The sequence below is a fragment of the Convolutriloba macropyga genome, chromosome 11 (genome assembly GCF_964194025.1).
Source record: "Convolutriloba macropyga chromosome 11, txConMacr16.3, whole genome shotgun sequence".
In the NCBI taxonomy this organism is placed as follows: Eukaryota; Metazoa; Xenacoelomorpha; order Acoela; family Convolutidae; genus Convolutriloba; species Convolutriloba macropyga.
The window spans coordinates 44,267,471-44,293,651 of record NC_134478.1 but is presented as its reverse complement, the minus strand read 5'-3'; the positions used below and the strand labels follow the sequence as shown (position 1 = coordinate 44,293,651).

Genomic DNA, 26,181 nt, shown 5'->3' with positions numbered 1-26,181 from the left:
TTTCAAAATAGGCATCCAATTTTACAGAAGTCAAAACCATTTGAGTTCAACAGTAAAGGCTATCTGAAGATAAAAACAATTCAAAAAGAAATGCTGTATACTTGCTGTGCAGTATATCTCCAGCCACGATTGATCCTCCAAATCTGAATGCTTTACTTGTGCTAATTTTAACTGCGGTAATAATGTATTTGATAAGTGAAATAAATCTCTTGACGAAACGTTTTCTTGTTTCTATGTTACCTTTGTCATTAAAAGCGGAGTGGTCTGGCTACTAGAGTTTAACCTCAGCAATAAACGGGGGTTCGTTGCCTAACTTGTGAAAGCTCTAAACAAGGTTTCAAGACTAGTTTTTTTGGAGATAGAGTAAATTTGAAATTTGAATATCAAACCAACTGTTTTTGAATGAAATTGAATCACTTCTAATTGATTTAATGTTTTCCTTATTCTCTTTTTTGTAGTGTTTGTTTTCTTTTTCCCCTGTTTTCGTGCTGTTCTTTTCTACTTTATGTATCTGCCTTGCTTTCCATTCCTTTTTAGTCCAATCAAAATTGTTCAATGGAAATCCATTACACTGGCCGCCTGGTTGAAATCGTTACGTCATTCGTCTTGTAAGCAAATGCAGATTTTTTTTAAAAAATTAAATTTACAATTTTACTGCTTATTAAATTACTGCAATAATCATGCTTCAAGTTAAACGCGCAATGAAAGATTAGGAATAGTTTAAAGCGTTCAATAATGAGTTTTTTTAAGCTATTTCGTTCAAGTATATTGACAATGTTGTATTGTAAGGTGGAAATGGAAGGACAAATTTGATGTTGAAAATTTTTTCTGCTACGAGGACTTTTTGTTGAAAATTGAATACGATTCCTGATTGCAGAATGCGGTTATCTCCTGGGTTGGGAACTGCGGAAACTTTGTCGGCGAATACGGCGATAAAGAAAACAAATTTCCAAACATAGCTAAATTTTGTTGTAGTTTACTGTCGTCGTCTGTTGGGAAGGAAGAGCGAGGTTGTCAATTGTGTAACGTGATCTAATTCTTAGAGATGGGGTATGTCAAAAACTTCATCGGGACTATAATGTTCAAGCCATTGATCAATGACTTCTCTCAATATGGGTGATTTCCAGTCAAACTCGACTAATTGTGATTCGAAAAGGTGGAGGCGGAAGAGTGTGGACTTTATTTTTGTGTTTTTTATAACTGTTTACTATGAATGCTTCAATTGATACTTCTTGCTCAAATAGACAGCAGGTAACAAAGCTAATTTGTTTTGTAGGCTGAATAGACTCTAAATTTGTTCAATACTCATTAAAGTTGTTGAATGTATGAATACTTGATGGAAAGTGGTGCTCAAAGGAAAACTTAAGAACAAGAAATAGCTGTGATGTATTCTTAACAACAAACGTTGTTACAACAAACAATCAAAAGATTGGTGAATTTAAACGTTGCGTGGATAATATTTATACCTGTAGCCGGATAAAATATAGATTTAAGCTTTGCAAGTTTGCCATTAATTCGAATCAACATTGTTGTTTCGAACGATTGAATTTATTTTTAGCTCAGAAACTTTTGAAGGATTTCTCAATTTTTCTGAATTTTGCAACCAGCTAATTTGCCAAACAGAAGTGGAATGAAAAGGATGTTTGTTTGTAACCTATCCCAATAGAAGAGATTTTCTGATTATTTATTTGTTTTAGTAACCCGCTTTGTTGATTTATTTTGATTACTTTTCTTTTGTTAGAAGGCTTCACAGTTGAGTCGTTTCATTGAGGAACAATCTGATTTCAGATGGGGGCGTTAAGAATACGCAGATGTTTGGCGTAAGTGGTGTCCGCAACCGGTTGGCTCTATTTTGAGGGTAATGCATTTGTGTTACTGGGTAGTTTAGAGAATCAATAAAAAATTGGTGGAGAAACAATACCTAGGCTCCTCAATTAAAGAGGGTTTGTTTGCTTTGAGAATCATTTTGGGGGTTATTTACGATTAATAGATGGTTTTTTCAATTTGACTTTAGGAGTTTGTCTCTATTTTGACGCACCAGCTCTTGGAGAATGTCTGTACTGGCGCCATTTCTGTGCGTCTGATCTCTCAAAACAAAGCTGTTGATTGCCAAAATGGGTTGTCCATAGAGTTCAAAGTTTATAATTTTTCTTTGACGAAGGCGATTTTGGCGTCAAAGAAAATGTTTCTGTCTTTGTTTTGACTAGGTTTTTATAGATCTGAAAAGATTAATGAGGGTTCTAAAGATATTATTGGTTTTCTGGTTTCAATTTGGCGAAGAGATCTGTTATGGTCTAGTAGTAAGGAGTATTAGGAAGTGATTGTTTGGGAGGACAAATAAATTGGCGTCAAAGAAAAGGCATTCTGTTTGAACTCTAAACTTATAAGGGTCGGAAGCGTCGAAAATAATTTAAAAAGGTGCTATTGGTTTTACTATGTATGTCCTGCATTACTCAAGTTTTATCTACCCTAAACCTGCAAAGGAAAATATTACTTATAAAAACGTTTTTCTTTTCAGTTGAAAAATGTGTAAAAACGTTTCTCTGTCCGCTGTGAAGAGCGTTGTTGCTCAGTGTTGCAATTTTGGGACCACCTATTTCGAGAATGGAAGGCCTGTGTCCTTTAGTCCATACTGGGACGATGTATGTGGAGAGTCGTCGCATGTCAATGGTGGCGTTGTTGTCTGAAATGTGCTACTGAGCACACTTCTGCCATTGGTGTTCTGCCTGGCCGCTGGTGTTGGCATTGGTATTTTTCTATACAAAAGGTGCTCAAGGGGAAGGCGGCACTAAACTTATGAGCAAGTGTCACTACTGTAGTTTGATGAGCGACGTAAGTTTTGTTTTTAGATGTTGCGCAGAGCACTCTGTTGCCTCTGATTTATAGTGATACCATGAGTCTTGATATTGTTGATCCTTTTATCTTAAATTTTGTTGTTGTTGATTGGGTTCCTAGTTGCTGTAGAATATTTGTTGGCCTAATTGTTAAATTGCAAATAAAAGTGATCCTCAGACAGCGCTTGTCTTTCCTTGTATATCAAGCGGTTAAATCGGTAATCGGTAAAACTCACTGAAAATTTGAGTCAATGCTCGTTTGTTTTCAGTTAGCTAATGAATAATACTCTGAATTTCATCAATGACTGCATTGATGGAGACTTTCTGAAACATAAAGCCAACAGGATCAGCGAAATTCGCAATGTCAAAACGAACCATGCTTGCTTTATGCCAGATGTTGGTATTTTCAGTATGCGCCAGCCCTTTCATACAACAAAGTTTTTCTGGGCAACAGATGCTGCGGTATCACAATCATTTGCGGACTTCACTGGCGAGATTAAAAAAGATGACGATTTCCCTGAAAGCGTCTTTATCAATAGAATGGAAATACACGATAAGAGGTTACGTTATTACGAGCTCTATGGAGGTAGAGCCTACGATGAGTACTTTGAGGTAACTCAAAATGAATGATTTGCGACGCCACAATTCACGTCTTTTGGCCAAAATATAAAGTCGAACCGCTTTGGGCCCTGGTCGAAAAGGTATGGATTGTTTGAGCGAGTGAGCAAGCGGGAAGGCAGGCAGTGAGAACCATAAAATCAGTATGAGACCTAAAGAGGCAATTGAACTACGGAACTTACTGCGGTAAACTGGAGTTTCATATTCAAGCTCCAGGTGAAACTATGGTGTTACTATATATGGTGGCCTACTGTTGGATTTTGAGACCATGTAGGCCTATTGATTCTGCAAATGCTACATATTCGTTTGGTGAGTTTTGTGCTATTACTGATTCTGTTTTTGAAAGGGAGCATTTTTTTCCTGAAAAAAAACTGGTGATTTTGCACGAAAAACGCTTCGTCATAAATGATTCCGCGGTGTTAATGAGGATTTGTAGTAACTAACTTTATTTATCACGGTAGTTTTGCTTTCTTACTGTTCGAGAAGTCGAGATTCTGGAGAACAAAGCTGTCGGAAGTATTGACTTGAAGAAAAGTCTCCAGTCGCGTAGAAATGGTTGTCGGCATGGTGATATCAAGGGTTATAAAGATTCGGATGGTGTTAAGCTCTTCATTGCAAATCTGAGGCCTTCTCAATGTGGTGTAAAGCTTCCATCTTCCAAATCGTCGGAGACCCAAAGGCAAAATGAACTTAGTCGTTCGAAAAGAATTGATTTAAAGAGAAAGAAGGTTGCTCTGATGAATGCGGCCCGAAAGAAAGACAAGAAATAGTTATATTTATGTTACTCCTTAGCGCTGGCTAAGGGTATATATCACCATGAACTAGACTACTGTTTGCCATCATCAACATTTCGATCACTCTTTGACTTTGAGGAAACTGAAATTTATTGGGCCTGGGACGCTATTTTCATAATTGGATTTTTTTTGTTTATATCGCTTTTAACTTTTGATTGGAAAGGGCTATCAAAATTCCGTTCTACAGGATTAAAATGAACATATATGGGAGCAGTATGATGTAGATAGTTTGCAATTTTCGATTTTCGATTTTGCAGGGGGAGCTAATTCGATAGCGTTTTCTGATAAAATTTATATTTCTGAATTTTGTTTTTACCTAAAGTAGTTTTAAAAAAATTGATGACAATTCTGAGAAGTGGGCGCTCTCTTCCAAGTTCCATTGGACAACCTGACAAAGTTTTGTGAGTTTTGGATTTAAATTGGCCAAAGGGGAACACTTTGATGTCAAAAATTCAGTCGTTTTGTGCCTAAATTACGTTGCTTTTTCTGTTCAGCATGATCTTTGAAAGGAATAAGGTTGTTTGCTGATATTGAACTGATTAATATACAAGGAAACTGTCTTTTGTGGAGCTCGCCAATCGAATTGCTGCCGCCTTTTAATACGGGGATTTTTCTGTTCTATTGAAAAGGTTTTTTGACTTTTACTGAGTGAAAAGTTAATTATAACTTGAGCTACGTATAAAAAAATGTTTAAAAGTTTTCAATCGATTGGTTGGATCTTGAAGGAACAAGAAGATTCGGTGTATTTCACTTTTTATGTTACTATGCCTTCAAGAGATTGGAAACAGAATTGAAATGCTATTCTTTAAATAAACTGCAATTTTGAAATAATTTTGTTTTTCCGTGCCAATTTTGGTGTTATGCGGCTATTTCTAGACAAGTGTGGTTTTTCGAGACACGACAGGCCTCTAGTGATATTTTTCTATGGGTGCGTTAAAACAAAATCCCGATTTGAAGTTAATTTGTTTTGTTCTCATTTAGTCGATATATGTATTTAAAAATTGTACCAATTCTAGTTTGTTGTTTAAAAAAAAACCTGACTGACAACTCGACTGACTATGTTTTTCGTTAGCTTCTAAAGCATTCAGTGAGATGTTTCGGCCAAAATTGTTCAAAGGGGAATACTTTATAAGCACATAAATTTTCATACTTTTTTTTCAGATTTATTGCTTTACTGGTGTTGTTCAAACGAATTTGACAAATGGAGAGAAATTTTTCGACTCATTATGTACGAGAGGTTGAGCAATTATTTGAAGACGTTCGACAGAGGTCTCGAATGGAGAAGCTCGGGATAAAGCCGTTAAGGATAGAGCATAGTTACAACTTGAAAGAAAATTTGTTTCCGAATGATGCTTTTGTTGTCCGTGGGGATGCTGCGGAGCGGATATGTTCGCTTAAACATGATTTATCCTTTCGCTGGAACGGTGGTGATTTAACGAAACGACAATTTAAGGAAATCTTGAACAAATCAGGCGCGAATGTTAATTCAGCAACGTATGGTGGTGGTCAGCACGGATTCGATAACACTGACTCAGTGTCATTTTCACTAGAGAATGCGATTGAGTTGGAATTAAGCCAGAATATTTGCCTGACAGCAGCGGATTTCCTAGCGTGCCGTGGTGCCTGGTATACCAATGGTCATATTGAGTATGGTGGTGCCCGCTCAGTTGCTAAGTTGGTGTCGGGCTCCAAAATGTGGGTTAATGCGTGTGGTCGAAACGCTCAGAAACATCTGATGACCTTGAAAACTTTCAATCAATTCAACGAGTTTCTCAGCAAGCGATTCGATGGATCCGGTCGTTTGACCCAACAATCAGTTTACAAGCAATGTTTTTACCACATTGCTCTCCCTGGCGATATCATAAACCAGCCTTCTCTGTTCGCACATTGTCTTGTGACAGAGCCCCTTTATATGGGTGACAATAGTTTGGAACAAAGATGGTCTTTCGTGCACGGATGGAAAGGTATTGATGTAACTGATGTGTCCCTCGGAAAAACTGTTTTCGATGTGTTCTGCACAGGTGTGAAACACGGCACGGTTGAGCGGATGATTAGTTTGTTTGGCCAAGTGAAAACGACGAGTCTGTTCAAACATCGAGATTGGAGAGAAGCGTTCAAAGCCCGGCAACTAAAAAATAAAAACAGCAAACTACGAGACTTTTTAAGTATTCGTGATGTCGCTGGACATCTACGAACGTTTATATTAGTAGGATACGATAGAAGAGTTTTTCTTCAAAAAAATCTGTTGAGGGTAGAGTTTTGAAGGCAAAAAAGACCGTTGTGGGACTCAAGAAATATAGAATTAATGCGGCTAAAGAAACAAATGATTGTAGTCGTCCTGTGGATCTTGCTGATTTGTCAGTTTGTGAAGAGGAAGATTTTCCTCTGTGTTCTGGAGGATCTCCAAGAGTTTCACATGGACAAGGAACTGGAGAGGAAATGTCGCGATGCTGTCTGAAAGGTCAGTTTCTTTTCCTCTTTGCTGTGAGATATTCTTTTAACTCTTAATATAGGCAGCTGTTTTTTTTGGTCCTGAGTTGTGATATCCGAAATGTGTTTAACAAATCTGATACTTGTTATGAGAAAATTTTTTGATTTCTAACTGAGCTAGCTTTTTGAATTTTTCTGGGGGGGGGATTATTGTCTAGTGATGTCTGTCAGTTTTATGCAAAAGTAAAAGATTAAATGTGAAACTTCAACTCTGTTCAAATTATTTTTTCTTTTGTTAAAGCGGTCTTGATAATGGTCGCCCATTTGCTGTAACTGGGAACGCAGTTTTAAGAAAACTAGGTTGTTTTTTTTCTTTTGAAGTCGTTTTGTCTGCTCAAACTCAAGTTTGATTTAAGTTAACTAAGAATGTTTATTAATTTTATTTGTATGAATTTGATTTGTGTTGTGAACTAGTAGGTTTTTTGTGAGATTTATTTATTTTTGCTTTGAGGAGTAATTTTGACTTTGTTTCGGCCAGATTTTTATTCGTGAGGCTTACGATTATGACAGTACACCGTATGCATACTTCATTCGTCTTTGTGAGCTCAATTGACATATTTATTTTTTATGTAGATGATGGGACCAGTTGCACTAATGGGCAATTGTGGTTCTTGTCAGATTTTTGAAATTTGGAGTTCTTGAAGTGCTATCCCTGTACTCCTAGTGGTACTTGGGCATTCTGCTTACTCTTGTTTATTTTTCTGAATTGAAGAGAAGATGTCTCTTTTCAGTTCCATTGGCTTCTTTCCTAATCTGAATACCTGTTATTCGAAGCCTATTTATCTGTGTGTCTGAGTTAACACCACAAGGTGCTTCAGAATTTTCGTTGTTGAGCCAGTTAATTAATGATGGTGCTCTTTGAAGAGGTGGCAGTGAGTTGAATGAGTCAAATTCCTGAGTAGTCGTTGGAAAGCTACCAAAAAAACAAAATCGGGGAGCGCTAGCATTTGAGTTATCAGGATCAGAAAGTGGATTTGAGTACAGTTTGAGTCTTTCATCTGTTGTCAGGTTGTTGGTTTCAGTTGAATTGCACGATTCGGGCACTGGCAGGCGTAGAGTACGTGACTGGAAATATAATTGTAGGCAGTTGTCAAGATCCAGTCCACTTTGCTCAGGAGTAGTGCATATTGTTCGTTCAGCTGAATTTGATAAATCCATCAAGCTTACGTCACTTGCTTGTCCATTGTAGCTGGTTACTGGTGTCTCATGGTCAAAAATTGCTGTGCTATGATGTGCTGGCTCTATCAAATCTTCCTGCATATATGTAAAGTTTTCTTGGCTGACTCTACTGTAATTCGAAGACCAATTGCTGGGAAAGAAGTTTCCACTTGACAAGCTGTCTTGAAGACTAGAGGTTTCCGTAAGAGAAGCCCGAATTCGCGCTGGTAAGCTAAGACAAAAAAAGGCTCCGCATTGAAGGTTGTCATCATCTAGTGATATCTGAAGGTCTGCAATTTGCGTAATTTTGACAAGATTTTTGTCATATGATTATTGCTATGTCAGTTCGCAAAAAAGTTATTTCAGTCATAGATTCAAATTCTTTGGTGCCGATGTTTCCAAAAGCTTTAGGCAACCGTTCTATCGCTAGATCACGAAGTCTTAGTTGTTGTGCTCTAAATTGAAGATCTTCCAGGCACGAAATTATGTTTCGTAGCTGAATTTTCTCACACAGGTCAGAAACTATTGCGCTAAAAATCCATCGATTCTCTTCTTCGTCAAAGTTTAAACAAGTCTGCCCGAGACAAGTGTTCTGTCGGTTTGGTTGGCAGTGGAGCTCAGGGTGCTTTGTGTAAAGATCGTGAGTCAATTCCGTTACAGTTTCTGCGTGCATTGATACCCAGTGTACGATACGCGCTTTTGAGTTGACGATTTTCCCTTGTTATGGGTCAATGATTGGTTTGCGGATATAACTTAAATGAGCTGCGCATTGTTCCCTTACAGCCATCATTCTGTCGCCTGAACGAAGATTATATCTGTGATGGGTAGTTTGTGAGTTTTCTCGTTGGCCAAACTTGTATTCTGACGTGTCAATAACGATCGGGGCCGTGAAAGTTTGTTCTGACGTTATATGACCTTCAACTAAAAACTCATCTTTCGACCTCGGAATGTTATTTGCAGTTGAATTTGGTGGTTCCGCTGCTTGGTATATAGTTTCTGATGGACTATTATCAAATTGAACTTGTTTTTTGGCGGGCTCTGGTGAAATTTCAAGGGACGTTTCAATGAACTCATCCAGAAGATATGGTTCTTTCTCATGTTGTTCAATGTTGGGGTCTGTTTCAAATTTGCTGGGGTCTACTTGCTCTAAATCATGGACAACAAATTGTGGTTTAATTGGTCTAAGTCGAATTCGGTGATTTAAATGTGTGTATTGTGTTCCCATTTTGCCCAATGTGTTCCCAAGATAGTTACTGTGAGTTAGAATTTTCTCCACTCTAAACAAAGACAACCACTTACTCTTTTGTTTTTCAGAAGAGGTCTTTGGGTTAGTAACTTTAGGATCCAAAAGTAGGCAAAAGGAGTACAACTCAAGCGGTGACGCGGCACATTTCCATTCATAAATTTTTCTATTTTGGTGATAAGAAGTAACGAGATTCTGCCTAGCGTTAGCAAAAAGCTGCGACATTCTGTTGTGCAATTCGGATATCTACTCAAAATGATTATTCGATTGCATTTCTGCTGAGGTTTTAAATCTCAAGACTACTGAAGTATGGGGCTCCGTTCCATGGAAGTGTAATGATGGTGGACAACTAATTGCTTTATGATAAGTGGTGTTGTGAGCAAATGTCGCTATATCAACATAATTATAGCAATCTGGAGAAAGAGAGAGTTGGTTTTCGTTTAATTTAAGTGCACGCTTGAAGCAAGCATGTCTCCTTTCCAAAAGACCTATTGACTGAGGGTGTTTCAATGTTGCGTGTTTGTTGTATGCCTAGCATTTTAGTCAAGTTCCTGATCAAGTTTGCTGTGAATACTGTGCCTAAGTCTGCTAAAATTGTTTTGGGCAAGTATGCGTAACGGAAAAAGATACTTGTAAGTGCTTTTGCAACTGATTTTGCATCAACGCATCGGAGATGTAGTGCAAACAGGTAACGTATAAAGACATCAAGGCCTGTTAGCACAAACTTGAACTGGCTCCCTGGCATTTTCCCTACGAGATCTTTCTCAAATAGGTCGTCAGGAAAATTTTGCGTGGAAGCGATTGGAAAAGGCAACGGCCTCAGTGATGCGGGTTTAACTGTTTTCGCTTGAAGACAAGTCAAACAAATTCTCGCATAGTTAACAATGGTTTCACTGAAACTAGGAAAGTAATACTTCAGTCTGAAGTCGTGTATCATCTTACGGATTCCTGAGTTACTCTTTTGTTGCTCATTGTGGAGGCGAAAAAGAAGTTCATCACGACGCAAAATTGTAGCTGTGTCACGTTTCCAATAATGTTAAAAAACTTCCTAAATAAAACTCCTTTATGAATAACCAATCTGGGAAACTGTTTGGCATATTTTCGTTGAGAAGGTGTTAATGACTCTCGTTCTAATATCTGCTCTCCTTTTATCCATTTAATGACTAATTGTTTGTGTGCATTTTTTGATTGATCTTCTGCTTGATCAATAGGTTGAGTAAATTCAGATAAATCAAGGTTATCTTTTGGATCGTCTTCATTAAGTGCAATGAGGTTTGGCTGAATTTCTTTCCGTGAAAAGCAAATTGGGATAACCTCGGCGTCTATTTCCAAATGCAGTAACGGGATATCGTTTCTGTTGTACTTTTGGAGAATGTTGATTGATAGCTCTGTAGGTTGAGTTTCAGATAGAGAATTATCCGGAACTTGTGGTTACTTTCCAATTTCGACGGTTCTAAGCGGAATGGCTTCCCGAATCTTGAGGTTTAGTTTCTCTGACATATTGATATGAATTCTAGAGAGATAATCTAGGGCTAGGTTCGCTCGGCCTGGAATGTGTCCGTGTAAAAAGTTGAAGGACAAAACATGGTCTACAGCATTCAGATGTGCTGGAATTTTCGTCGCTTGGTAGAAGCGTATGAGAGACCGATTGTCTGTTAAAACAAGAACAGGTTTTTCAGCGCCCCAGATTATATGGTCAAAGTTATCGAATGCAAAGTGGACTGCAAGAAACTCTTTGTGTAGATAGACAACTTCAGCTGTGCAGGCTGAAAGATTTTAGATCCGAATGTAACTGGGCTATAGACTTTCAGTTCCTTACCTGCTTTGTTAGTAAACTTCTATCATTAAGAAAAATCCTGCTGCAAAATATGATGCGTCATCAAGAATAACGTACTGGCAACCAACTCTTGCTAACCTCAATGTCATTTGGCAAAAAGGTTTTAGTTCATGTTTCAGCACTTCAAATATTTCCCGATGGACTGTTTCAATTACAATGTCATGGTCTTTAGGTAATAGTTTGTAGAATGGTAGAAGCTTTTCAGAAAGACGAGGTATAAAAGGTTTGTAAAATTGCAGGAAACCGATGAAGCGTCTGAATGGTTTCTCGGTTTGGGGAATTTGTAGCTTTTCGAGAAAATTTGTTAACTTTTCTTCTGTGGGTTGAACAGCTTCTGAAGTTATTGTTTGTCCTAAAACCTCGATAGATGCGGTGCCAAACTCACACTTATTGGGAGAGAGTTTTTTAGTCCTGCATTTTGGATGCATTTGAAGATGCACTCAACGTTGTCAATCATTTCTGGTACGTTGTTCGAGGCAGTCCCGACATCATCAACGTACTGGAAACATCAGTTCTGATACATGGATCCAGCTTTTGTCACATGAAGGAACTAAATGTGCTCACTGATCGACTTAGTCCTTGTGCCAATCGTAAGAATGCATAGGTTCGGGATGCAAAATTAAATGCTAAAAGCTCGACTGAGCGTTGATCTGCCATTTGGAGTGCAAAGTAGGCTTGGCTACTATCTAGTTTACAGAACAATTTTATCCCCGCGAGGTGCGCTCCTGCATCGGCAAGTGTTGAGATTGGGATATCAATGGAGTCATAATCGAATAGAAGGTGATTGATTTTCCTTAAATCGATTAGGAGTCTCAGTTTTCCACTTGGTTTCCATTGAGCGAAAATTGGAGAAGAGTATTTTGAAAAGGGTAGAGTCCTTATGATTCCATAATACTGAAGTAAAGCCAATTCAGTTAACAGCTCGTCACGAATATGGATTGGTGTGGTTGGACTCTGTAAGTAAACTGGCTTGTCGTGATCAGACGTTAGAAGAAATTTGAAGTCATCATTGCGACCTACATCTATTCTATGTCCGGCAAAAATTGTGTGAAATTTTTTCAACAAAGCGTCGATCTGTGAACGTTCTGAAGCCGCAATAATTGATTTGTCCCATGAAAACATTTGAAGAAACTGTTTTTCCTGTTCTGGGGAATTTTCAGGATTGAGTCTTTCCTGCTCTCTGAATTCAACTAAAGACTCATAAATTTGTTTTTCTATTCCTGCAAGGGAATCAGGGTTTTGACAGTTTTCTGGAGTTGGAAACCAAAAATAGCCGGGTACTGTATTGGGAGCTTGACCGTTTCTTACTGATGCTAAGATTGTTTCGTTCTTAATTGTGTCGCATTCCGTGTCATTTCCCAACATAAGCAGCTTTGTATCTATCGGAGAGATAAATTTTGCTTGATCTGGGGGTAACTAATTCAAATTCGGCTATTATCTCTTTCGAAGGAATTACAACTGGTGTGTCTGATCTGTTGAGGAGGCCCAGACATATTCGACCTTTACCATCAGTGGTCTCAATTGCACTGGTGATAATCACACTGTGTTTTTTCAAATTCTTTATTGGTATCAATTAAACCTGTACCTTCTTTCAAATCCTCTCCTTTTAGACATGTACAAAAATCATGTGGAATGATGAGGGACCCAGTTCAATTGAATCGTCTAATATTAGTGAGAATTTGTTTTTTGGTTTTGAAAAGTTTTTCTCTTCTGAGCCTTCAATGCTAACAGAATGAATAAAAAGGTGAAGTCAGGAAAGCACAGAAGGCGTCGTTTACAGTCTACAACCACGTTATTTTTATCAAGAAAGGGTAATCCCAAAAGAATATCGTTCATATCTGGTAATATGAGAAATCTGTCCAGAATATTTTTATTGACCAATTGGAACTTTAAATCGACTTGAAAGAGTACTTCAACTTTTCTACTTCAGATGCCACCGAGACTTCATATTTGGGAGGGGCAAACTTTTGAAAAATATAGAGGGGTTCGAAATGATTATATTGTCAAACGCTGATAAGGACATTGCGCTACAAAACGCGCCTGTGTCAGTAAGAGCTCGTTGTTTACAGTTTGTTCCAAATGCAAAGTTAATATAAAATGGGCGTGCTGCAAACATGGCTGAGGTTTGGTCACTAGAGAAAACCTCATCTAGAGAGATTGTAGAAAACGATGCATATCTGTTTGTGGTTGATTTGTGAAAGTTTTTTGTGCTGCAGTAACGTGGTTGAGTTAGTTTTTTTATTGACGTTGGAATGAAATGTTTTCGCCGACCATTGGGGCTGGTCTTTGCCAGCACTGTCCCTGAGTATGACCTCTTCGTCCACAATTACGACAAATGTCTCTTGCTGATGTTGGAATTCGTGGTTATCTCCTCTCTGCTTGTAAATCTTCTTGTTCGTACGGGCGTGAACTTCTGTAATTATGTTGGTATTGGCGTCTGTACTGACTCTTTGGTGAACTCTGCATTCCACGAGGACGCCAGTTTTGTGCATATGTGGCCTGGTGGTGTTGTGGTTGTGAGCTAACAGTGGCCCCAATAGACGCAGAGGCTTCATTGATTCTTGAACTTATTTTGGACATATTGTCTACGAATTTGCCCAGTTTTTTTAAGAGGGCATCTTCCCTTTGGTTAGTCTCTGACTGCAAAGCATTAAAAGAGGCAGGATAGCTGGTTTCAGGATACCTGTCAGAGACCCACAGTTCGGTTTTGATTCCGTCGCATAACTGGTCTACTGTATCAGCGGCTGGTGTTTTCAAAAGTTTGCGTTTGTATTTTAGCGGCATCCCTTGTATAAACTTCTCCTTTATTCGATCGGTCCTTTCCTGAGCTCTGTTAACTCCTGCTGCAGCATTGTCTGGGAATGCTAAATCCGCCAATCTTTGAATTGCAACCAAGAAGTCCTCGGCTGTTTCTTTGCTTCGATCGAAAATTTTCTCATTATTTCTCAGGACATGGAAAGCTCCGGTGTATGTATTGCTATAGCGCCGACCCAATCTGTCCATGAGTTGATCATAATCGTTTCTCACTGCTTCTGGAAGGCCGTTAAAAAATCGAAGTGCACTCTCAGATAGGTTCATTCTCACGAACTGCGGTCTTAGACCATCATCAATCCCTGTTAATGCTACGGCGAATTCAACGGAGGAGCGGAAGTCGTCAAAAGACTCTGCTATTTTTCCACTGAACTTCTGTAATTATGTTGGTATTGGCTGCTGTACTGACTCTTTGGTGAACTCTGCATTCCACGAGGACGCCCGTTTTGTGCATATGTGGCCTGGTGATGGTGTGGTTGTGAGCTAACAGTCGCTCCAATAGATGCAGAGGCTTCATTGATTCTTGAACTTATTTTGGACATATTGTATACGAATTTGCCCAGTTTTTTTAAGGGGGCATCTTCCCTTTGGTTAGTCTCTGACTGCAAAGCATTAAAAGAGGCAGGATAGCTGGTTTCAGGATACGGGTCAGAGACCCACAGTTCGGTTTTGATTCCGTCGCATAACTGGTCTACTGTATCAGCGGCTGGTGTTTTCAAAAGTTTGCGTTTGTATTTTAGCGGCATCCCTTGTATAAACTTCTCCTTTATTCGATCGGTCCTTTCCTGAGCACTGTTAACTCCTGCAGCAGCATTGTCTGGGAATGCTAAATCAGCCAATCTTTGAATTGCAACCAAGAAGTCCTCGGCTGTTTCTTTGCTTGGATCGAAAATTTTCTCATTATTTCTCAGGACATGGAAAGCTCCGGTGTATGTATTGCTATAGGGCCAACCCAATCTGTCCATGAGTTGATCATAATCGTTTCTCACTGCTTCTGGAAGGCCGTTAAAAAATCGAAGTGCGCTCTCAGATAGGTTCATTCTCACGAACTGCGGTCTTAGACCATCATCAATCCCTGTTAATGCTACGGCGAATTCAACGGAGGAGCGGAAGTCGTCAAAAGACTCTGCTATTTTTCCACTGAATTTATCAACTTTAATGTAAGGCTGTATATTTGCTGCCATTGTTGTTGAATCATGCAATGAGAAATGAGAGATTCTACGGCTACGTAAACTGTTATTAATTTAGCTGCTTTTTACAAATCAAGATGAAGGCATCGATAAGACTTATCTGTTGAAGATTTTGTTTTGTTGAGAAATTGTTGTTTCCTCAACGTCTGCTCAGCGGAATGTCCCCAATCAACTCATTGTGGTGAAATGAGTGATTCATCGGAGTGGTCATTGTACGTGGACTGCTGACTCATACTTTCTGCATTTGTTGACATGTGATAAAGGACAAAAACAAATTATTCCGAAGTTGGCAACATAAATGAATATTTTGCTGCAAAAGTGAGTGTTTTTGTCATCTGAATTTTTGCTTTAGTTGGTGCAAAATGAGGTGGTGTGCTGTCGTTAATGAAAACAGATAGAAAATCGGAATTTTGTTTTTTGAAGAATAAACGCAATTGGTTAAGACAAGGTGAAAAATTATAAAAAAGTATTTGGCCTTCTGTCTCGTCTACTTTAATGCGAAGATTTTGGCTATGAACGTCTGTAAAATTCATAATTAAGTCAATCTTCACTTCTGAAGACGTGGTGATCGACGAAAATTATTCATAACTTTAGGCATAACCCTTGTCACCATGTTGTATACTTGCTGTGTAGTATATCTCTAACCAAGACTGATCCTTCAAATCTGAATGCTTTACTTGTGCTAATTTTAACTGCGGTAACAATGTTTTTGGTAAGTGAAAAAAATCTCTTGACGAAACATTTTCTTATTTCTATGTTACCTTTAGCATTAAAAGCGGAGTGGTGTGCCTACTAGAGTTTAACCTCAACAATCAACGGGGTTCGTTGCCTAACTTGTGAAAGCTCTAAACAAGGTTTCAAAACTGGTTTTTTGGAGATAGAGTAAATTTGAATTTTGGATATTAAACCAACTGTTTTTGAATGAAATTGAATCGCTTCTCCGTTATTCGATGTTTTTCTTATTCTCTTTTTTGCAGTGTTTGTTTTCTTTTTCCCCTGTTTTTGCGCGGTTCTATTTTCTCCTTTTTCTATCTGCCTTGCTTTCCATTCCCTATTAGTCCAATCAAATTTGTTCAATGGAAATCCATTACACTGGCCGACTGGTTGAAATTGTCACGTCATTCGTGTTGTAAGCAAATGCAGATTTTTTTGAGAAAGTTGTCCAGCAAGGTGACAAATCTGACAAGGGCACGGAGCATAATTAAAATTTCACATTTCTAACAAAAATTGTGAGAAAGGTTCCATTGTCGGTAGTGCCATTAGCTGTATACAAAAAAGTTGCACATGATATACGTTTTCACCAAACACTCGATATTCCAATTATTTGCATGTAAGACAAACTTAAAAAAATGTAAAATGATATCAACAAATTTTAAAATAACTGTGTCTGGAAAAAAGCATGTTTTTCTGAGAAAAAAGGTATCGAAATGAACAAAAATCATCAAGGTACGAAGAAATTTTCCTCTGAAATGATTCAAAGTGTCATCAAAAGCAAAGATTAATAAAGATAAATAAAGATTGATAAATATTCGAACAAAAATGGAGACAGCGTTGGAAAAGATGGATACAATGTAGGAGAGCTTTCCAAATTATTGTTATGAAATAACATAAAAAAAATTGTTTGTCGCTTTAAATGACCGAATTAAGGACAAATGAGAAAAAAATTTGATCAAAATCTAGGCTGATAAATTGACATCAAATGGTGCCATGATTAGCTTTTTTTCGAAAAAAAAATGTCAGAATTGTGTCAGACGAGACAAAAAACTTAAGAAAAGTAACGTTAACCAGGTAAAAAAAACAAGTTGTCTTAGGGTGAATTTAGGTCGAATACATCTACAGGGAGCTTTGATATGAGATCCAATAAGTTTGTTTGGGATGCTCTCAAAAATTCAAAAGTGTGAGAAAAAAATTCTGAATAGCATAAAACTATCCTTTATTTTTTTAAAAGATGTCTGACTGAATACTCCAGAATAATTGCAGTGGCTAGGTGACAAACAAAAACACGGAGCTTTAATTTGAGAAGCATCTACAGGGAGCTTTAATTTGAGATCCAATAAGTTTGTCTGGGAGGCTCTCAAAAATTCAAAAGTTGAGAAAAAAATTCTGAATAGCATAAAACTATCCTTTATTTTTTTAAAAGATGTCTGACTGAATACTCCAGAATAATTGCAGTGGCTAGGTGACAAACAAAAACACGAAAACAGTATTTTTAAAAATGCAATCTATTTAAAATTATCTTTAACCGCAAATTATATTACCAAGCCTACATTCTTTACTAATATTAAAAGGAATATGAAAAGAACATAGCTGGCAGACTGCCAGAAAATAGCCGCAATAGCTTTGTAGATCTGCAGTCTGAAAAAAAACAGTTAAAAAGACAGACCAAAAAAATTCGTCTTTTCGTTGAAGGCCGATATGTTATATTTTGATTAAAAATCTGTATAAGTTTTTGCTGCCTCTATTAGCTGCTCTCAAATAACCTTCATTTAGAGTGACACACAACCATTTGACCTTATCTCTTTGAATTAAAGTAAAAAGAAGTCAACTTCAAAGTGAGGAGGTCATTTTTGAAAGTGAGGTAAGTCAAGTTTGACCAAAAATTTAATCACTCGAATGAACAAAAAACTCGCTCCACTAAGAGCGAAAAATGACGTCACACACGCACTTCAGTTGAAATTGCATGAACGAATGATTAAAAAGCAGATTTGAAGTGATTGTGACGTCATATGGTAGTAACAAAAATCGCGAAGACGACATAAAAAAAAGAGAAGGCCGATAATAGCCCCAGCTATCGCTGTGCGGCTATTAATAAAAAAAAAAGACTAATAAAAGCTAATTAAAAGAAAAAAACTTAAGCCGCTCGGAAAGAGCGAAGAAACCAAATTTTGCAACAACACATTGATCATCAATTTCTCTCAAATCAAGTGATGAAAATAGGTATTGATAAATTCCAAAATCTCCGCAAGTAATTTTGGACGCCAACCTCTCAAAAGCCATTTTTGTCAGAAAAAGTAAAACTAAAAGAAAAAAGTTTCGTCTCAATAAAGAACTCGATAAAGAAAATTGAAAGTATCAAGAGCTATTTCACGTAAACTTAATTCAAAGGAACAAACATTCAGATTAATTGTTTCGATTTTCTGAAGAAATAAGTTTCGTACTTTTGTGTAGTTGACAATCAAAATCTTTCACGTAAATCAAAGATGTCTAAATAAAATTCCAGAGCACAACAAATATTTTCATAATGGTTTTTTTCTGTGAAAAAATTTAAGCTATTCACAAATATTTGTTGCAACTTTGGATATATATTTTTGTTTCTTTGAGCCTGCTAACAAAAATATATATCCAAAAATATATATTTTGTTTATTTAAGCCTGTTTTTTGTTTTTTGGGTACTTCATATAACCGCTGTCAATTTTATAATCATAATGTAGCTCGAAGCTTGCCTGAAAGAAGCTGCGATTGTTGCTAAGACATTTAGTATTAACAAACAGAACAACAAAAGCAAACCAAGATCAAGAATTCGTCATACTTTTGAAAACAACTCGCCATCAATTGGAATGGTTTCCAAGCAAAACACTAAATAACAGCAACCTGAATGATTATTAAGATTTAATCTCATTTCATTAGAAATGTTATGAACTGCTGTTACAGAGATTAAGGGACCAGAAACCAATTAGTTTAACAAGACCTATAAAAAAAATTTTGACTTGTTTGAACAAACATGTCTGAAATTAAATAAAACTAATACAAAGATCTGCTTAGTCAGAGAGTCATGACTCCTCTCTAGGGCTAAGCTATAGGACAAGCAAGAAGGCGCAAAACTGAAAAAAAAACATTATTTTTAACGAATGTGGTGTCAGAAGGTTAAATAAATTTAGATCTGAAACCAACAAACTCAAAATTAAATTATGCCTCATTAGGGAGCACCGGTATTTAGCGAGACGAGACATGACAACATAAATAACGACAAAACGCTAAATCCATGGAATTACTAACATTTTTTGGAAAAGAGAAGTATCAGAGTCGTTTAAAACATTAGATATAAATTGAAAAATCACTAATTTGAGTCATTTGAAGCCTCACAAGAGAGTCAATGAGGCTCTTTATTGATAAGGCTAACCAAAAGGGAAAAAATACAAAACGGGCAAACTAGAGAAAATTAAGGATAAACAAGTGGTCCAAAACAATAGATACGAATGAAAACCATTCAATTAATTCAATTTAGCCTAATCGGAGATCCAATGATACCTGTAACTGTAAAAACTAAATGAGAGAGCAACCAAAACAACAAAATTGTCAAAAAGTCAAACTTATTTACAACGTTAGGTACGAATTGGTACTCTTAAAAGGCCTCAATCGTGCCTCATTGAGAGCTAATAGAACTGTTCAATAATAAGACGACAAAAAGAACTACAAAATTGGACAAAAGCCAAATATTTTCATGAAAACAAACAAATCTAAGCGAACCATATAAACCATTAGATGCCCTTCGGGAGATCGCAAGGTTGTAACATTAGGAAACATGCATAAAGCAGCTGTATAAGCAATCATAACAAAAAACAACGAAAACAGAAACTAAACACAGCAAATTACCGGAAAATTATTAAAACAGTTTTCGTACTCCTTTCAAAATTAATTCTAAAAAAAACGATTCGCGCCCTAAATATGATCACTTTTTGCTCATTCTATCACGTCCGCGGTACAAAAATCACCACCCAATTTCGAATTTTCATTGTCAGCAAGAAATCAAAAATCAATAGAATAGTTCTTAAGAAATAGAGCCCCAATACAATTCAAGCTCCGAGTTTTCGAAAACCATTAAAAACCTCCATCAGCTATTGATATTGCGTCAATTAAATTGTCATTTAGATAAAAAAGTAAATGAAATAAAAAGTAAATGAAATATATTTTTGAGTATTGATGATGATGCGTGAAAAGGTAAAAATAAAAAAAATATTCATCGAGAAAGGAAAATTTGAAAAAAAATCTTTCGGACAATCAGTTCAATTTTTCAAGAGCTTTGAAATTATACCATCGCTGTATTTCTGAGCAAAAGATATTGGTAGAAAACATTGTGATCTATTATACAGCACAAAAAAACTCGGAGTGCTGGTCTAAGAAGTTCAAATTTTGACCAACAAGACTAACAACGTCCTCAAAGAAAATAATCCTTTTCAGGTATCTAGCAACCCTAGCCCCTTATTATTAATATTATTTACAACTCAAATACTTTTGCCGCGTGGGCTCCTCTTGAAAAAAAGGGTTACCAGCAATATGGTTATCAGAAAGTTTTACTAAATAGAACACTTGTTTTACACTTGCATTGTTTCTTCTAAGTTTGGAAAGAAGCATGATTTGAATTTCAATGTCCAGCTTAAAGTTAAATGTCAAAATCAGAATTATCCGCCTCCCGAAAATTTCCGCCATATGTTACCGAAACTCTTTGGCTTGAAGGAAGGTATCCAACTTATAAGAACGATCAACGAACTTTTAACTACCAAGCAATGAAGCAGAAAACGTAAGAAACAAAATAAACAAATGTATACTCACCCGAATCTTGGGTTGTTAAACCTCTCTACTCCCAGAGAAAGCACTTCCACGTGCAGTAAGGTAGACTTCGTAAAATCATTAAAAAATGTACACCAGTACTTGTTATTTTAATGGGATACTTAATTAGATTAACAGAACCAAAAACCTTTTGATTTGTTAATGGCAAATTAGTTATCGATAATTGGCTTGACGCCGGCCTCCTTCTTTGATTCTTCTGATCTTGAACTGTTCCTTTGACTTATCTGGAGTATTTACTACCGAGAAGATAACTTCAATTTTTTCCTGAAGCAGTTCAAGCTGCCTTTTATTGTTCGTGCCGTCAATGTTAGAACACTTTAACGGCACTTTAACTTTTCTTAGCCTATCGTTTTACTATGAGTTTTTCTTTTTTCTTTTCCTTCTTTCAACTCGAGTTTTAATTTGGTGATGTTTTTCCCTCCTCCCAAGTGTATTCGACTTGCATTAATTTCTTGTCTTTGTTATGTATTCTTGCTCCTGTGCCTTCAATCCGGCTTTACAAGTCTTCAATTCCGGATTTTAATCACTTCATCTTTTTAGAGTTCCCTCCTCTTTTTCAATGACTGACAAAATTCGCAAATTTACCGACGAACTCAAGCTAGAGCTAAGAAACAAAAAACAGCAGCAAGTGCATGTGGATCACTTTAAGACCTTCAACTCTATTTATAACAATTTGCTGTTACAAAGGCTGAAAAACGTGGTTTAGATAGCATTCATTATCGTTGACAGAAAATCACACTAGTAACCAAACGCAAAGAGTTAATTTCAATAAAGTTAGAACAGATTGGATAAAATCAAAAACAGGAGTTCCAAAGAATACAACATTAGGTAATCTAATGTTTCAAACATACGAGAGCTGTTTTGCTACTGCCGTATAAAACAACTGTTCAATTCTTCGATAAGCTGATGACTACGTTTAATTTTACATCAATAAAGGCTTAAAAAATTGAAAAAATGTTTCGTGAACAAAAGATCTCAAAATCAGCCAATAGAGAACAAAAAGAAAACATCGTTTTCAGTAAAAGAAAAATTTATCGAAAACCACTGTGAATGCGGGCAACGAAAAAATCACGAAAGGTTACATATCTATGCGATATTTCAGATTACAAGCTGAATTAAAATGAAGAGGCAAAAAGGATACACCCACGAGACTTGCGAATCAAAAACTTGAGCTAAACTCAGTAAAATTTAGTAAATCAAATGAATCAAAGATTCTGCTGTTAAATTCAATGATTTTTAGTTACATACACTATTCAGCACATGTTTGGCTACGAACGAAAAAAAACATAGCAGGACTAGTCCTAACCTACAATTGAAAGAATTTTCATTGACTAAACAAAACTAGAATGGACTGACTGGATTGGGAAAACCGTTTAGAAAATACAAAAAAAATCAAAGCAAAAAAAGCCGCAATTGAGCAAAAAACCACTAGCGAGAAAGCGAAATTTTGCTCACACACCATATTCTAGATCTACTCAAAAATTAGAATGAAAAAAGTCACGCCGCAAAACCAGTCGCTCCAATTCCTGTTTTGACGTGACCAAAGTCATCGCTTCAATTTGATTTCAAAATTCATAAAAATGTGTGAAGATCTAAAAAAACAGCCGGAATAATTCCGGAACCGACTCGAATAATTCCGTTGAATCAACTGGTAGCTACTGAAGTGACTACTAAAAACAAAAATTCTCTTAAAACAATGAAAAATAGCCCATAAAAGCAACTGAACTAAAAAATTACATGACTCCTATATTTAAGACTAGCCAAATTTCTGTACGCATTTGAGAACATCAAACTGCGCGAGGGTTATAAGTCAAGCTATGTTACGCTCCCAAAGTTTTCCCTTCTTTGGAGAAAAATTTAAATACTGCATGAACTGGACAAAAATTGTTACAAAACTTATCAATTTTACAAAACTCTCAATCGAAACACAATAGAAAAACAGTAAAAAAAATTGGTAACTAAATAAACATTGCACATTAGTTGTCGCTTTAAATTACAATGAACGCGATAAAAGTAAACAATGGCCGAAAAATTCATGAAATCGAAAGTTATCATGAAAAAGACTAAAGAGACAAAACAATATTCAAACACAAAAAATCGTATATTACCAAAGCCGAGACCTAAAAAAATTCACAGAAAAAGAGTGGCACTTAAAATGTTGAAAAGTGAAGCTAGCAAAATCTCAGTGCCATATAATATTAAAACAAAATCAATTGCAAACAAAAAATAAAGTTTAAAAAATTCAAAGCAAAAAGAGGGAAATTATTAGTTCAAATCGATAATTTTCGATCTAATAAAGGCAGGGCAAATAAAACTATATGTCTTCGGAGAAAGTTGGAAATAAACATGCTAGAATGTGGAGAATACAGATATTGTGAAAAAGAAACAAAAAGCAAATTCGCAATTAGAAAAATCAAATTAAAAACCAAATTGAAAACTCGAATTAAAAAAATAAAATGAAAAAAACTGAGGTAAAAAAATGGATTCTTTGTTATTAGGCAATCGAGTTTTAAAAAAGTATATAGCCATCTTTCTGCCTCATCAATAAGTGAAATAGCTCAATTGTGAAAGAGTAAAACAATTTGAAAAAAAAATGTTCAAATAAGGTAAATATTTTTTACTGAATTTCAAAGAGTTATCGCCAAAAACAATCCAATTCGCAACAAAATGAAACCAACAACACCAACCTTGCTCCAAACGACTTTTTATGGTAATTAAACTCAAAATACAAAAAAACTCGGACTACTGCCAAAATGTGTACAGTGTGTGTAGTATGTGTACACTTTTATAAAACAAAAAAACCTCACGTTAAAAAGAAGCATCCGATTCAGGAATTATCAAAAAGACGTTGCCGAATTTACTAATTAGGCAAAAAAAGTCTGCTCAGAGATCCAAATAATAAGAAACTAATGAAAAAAGACCACAAAAATTGAGAAATATGTGACAATTTTGCACTTGAAACGCATTATTAGGCTCTTGAAAACATTGTGGTATCAATTTCAGATGGCTACATATTCATGTGGCAACGATTAAAATTCACTTCTAAAAAACCAAGTTACAATAAAAGAAATTTTGAGACAAATGGACGAAAACACGGCAAAAAACTGTCATCTATATGCACCAATCCCTCAAAATCTCATTTCGCAGTCAAATCATTCACTCAACGCAGCGCAAGAACAAAAAACTTCTCTCGCCCAGAAAAAGTCAGTTGAAATGGCAATTTTACTCACTTTCACAATTAGGCCAAAACGCCGCCTGAACAAATAGTACTTCCGGTAAAAAAAAATCCTTAATAAAACTCCTCTTCCAGTCGTGAAAAGACAGCGCCCCAATACAATTAAAATTCTTTGAATTGTAAAAACTAATTGCAACAATGGAGAACAAATAAGTCAGGCTTTCACATTCACATGCATGAAACACAGGCCATGCTTTTGTAGCACAGGCCATAAGCATTTATAACATCTTACTTGGATTACGTAAAATTGATGTTGGACATGAAACAATACCAAAAACAGGGTAAACAAAAAGTTCAAGCTGAAAAAACTTTTTGGAATGAGTTTTGAAGGACCTGGAATTAACTGATATGAAATATATCGTTAAAAATGTTAAATTTTAGTTGTTTAGTTTTTCAAATTAAATTCAATAAAGAATAACCGAAAACCGCACACTAAATTTCAATTTTTTACAACAATTCAAAACTTAACAAGAAATGATGAACATTTGAACTCTTTAATTAAATGGTTTCAGTTAAAGGGGGAATGAAATTCGTGAATTGAGCTACTAAAATCGCAATGTTTATTATCACTAATCGGATATTGCAAATTCGCAATATTCTTTTTCCGCAAATCCTTAAAATGAATTTCACGTGAGAAGAACCATGGAACATAATTCTTTTCCATCGGTTCAAAATTTTACTTTAGAAGGCTAATTGAACGTTCTCATGAACCATTCATTGTGCCAGTGTAGTGCAATCTAATGTGTGGTGTGCTATGAACCTGCTCTTTTGAATGGCCGCCACCCACATGTCACACTGCTCCTGATTGTCACATGCCAGCTCAATCTGCCTCCCTCCTTCCCCTCGGAAGCTGATTGCAAGCATGAACTGCAACAGGAAAGTACGGGCTAGGAAACGTACGTCACATTCTTAACGTTGATGGATCAAAAAGTAAATGCTTATATTAAAGAGTTGGTTGAATGCTTTTCATTGATACAGTGCGGACTGTTTTCATTGATACATGAGGTGTCGCAAAGGAAGCATAAGAACTGCTCAATCGTATAGAACGCCAAATTCTCTTAATCTTATTTTCTAAACTTTTCTTCAAAATTTTGCTGAAAGCTAAAGCTCTCTAGATGGATTTTTCCCTTTATTTGCGTTCTTTTTGCATTTTTTTTATTTTAAGAGAATTGGCTTTAAAAATGTCTGTCGATATACAAGGATGCTTCTTGTGGTGTCTCTAATTGATTTAGAAGTATGTACTGCCCAAAAAAGTTTTTTCGTATGGAACTAGCTTTCCTGACTGACCACAATTTAGTCCAAATACAGCCAGCAAAAGTCTATTCGAGAGTGAGGTAAATCACGAATGATTAAAGACATTCACGCAAATGAATAAAAAACTCGTTCCTATAAGGGTGGAAATGACGTAACGCACGTAATTCAATCGAATCGAATTCTTCCATGAAGGAATGAACAAAAGCTGATTTGAAGTGTGTGTGTGTGTGTGTGTGTGATAAGGTTAAGCAAAACTTTGACAAAAATAAAAATATGGTACCTCAAACCTGAAATAAATCCAAAAAAACTGCATTTAAAACTTGAGAATCAATCATTGACATGACTAGTAGACTAACGGCTATAAGGCAAACAAAGTTTCACAAATTTAGTGCAAAATATCAAAGTCAGCAGGTAAATTCTTAAAACATTTGTTGTTAAATTACTTAAAACCAATATTGCTATTCAAAAACGCAAAATAATCGGAAAAAGTTTAGCTTGACAAATAAGAGACAAATAAGAGTCGGTATAAAAACTCAAAACAAACCTAAAAATCCAAAAATTTGCTTTGAGTTGATGGGGCTAGTGTCGTCAAAAGCAACAATGTGATGCAGCAAACATGCAATTTTTTGTTTATTGCAATAAAAAAATTAGATATCTCAGAAAAATCTTGCTTCAAACTTGGGAGACGAACAACAAGAGGCAAAAATAACAGTAAATAGGAAATAGCGCAAAATTAAAAACTTTTTTCTGTTTTCTTAATGTTAATGTCCTCAAAACAAATCATGTAATGATAAAATCTGAGCAGGAGTCCAGCTGAAAGCTTAAAAGTTTCATTGGCTACTTGAACACAACAATGACAAAATTTCAACAGACATGAACATTTTATTTATATATTCAAATTTTTCCAATTTGAAAGTGTGAAAATCAACTAACCGGCTGGCTAGCAGAAACTAAAACAAACCAGCTAGGTACAAAAAAAGTAGCTAATTGCCAAAACAATCGATAAATTTCGTAAGCCTAAAATCATCAAAATTACTTCTGTCTTGTTAAAAAATATGTTCAATCTTTTGAAAAACTCTGACCCCTTAAAATTACAAAAGATTAAAAATTACATTTTCAAAAAGTTCGCTCATATAATTTTCATTCTGG

General features: G+C 36.1%; 1 protein-coding gene across 10 annotated transcripts in view; it reads right to left on the bottom strand.

The window, feature by feature from the left end:
- The window catches only part of LOC142349443 (ras-specific guanine nucleotide-releasing factor 2-like), a 233,011-nt gene that overhangs the window by 123,431 nt on the left and 83,399 nt on the right, over nucleotides 1-26,181 (bottom strand). For all 10 annotated transcript variants that reach the window (XM_075400998.1, XM_075400995.1, XM_075401003.1 and 7 more), the window contains one exon: nucleotides 24,539-24,645. In XM_075400998.1, coding sequence (XP_075257113.1) covers nucleotides 24,539-24,645 — 107 coding nt within the window. The remainder of the gene's footprint in view (nucleotides 1-24,538; nucleotides 24,646-26,181) is intronic.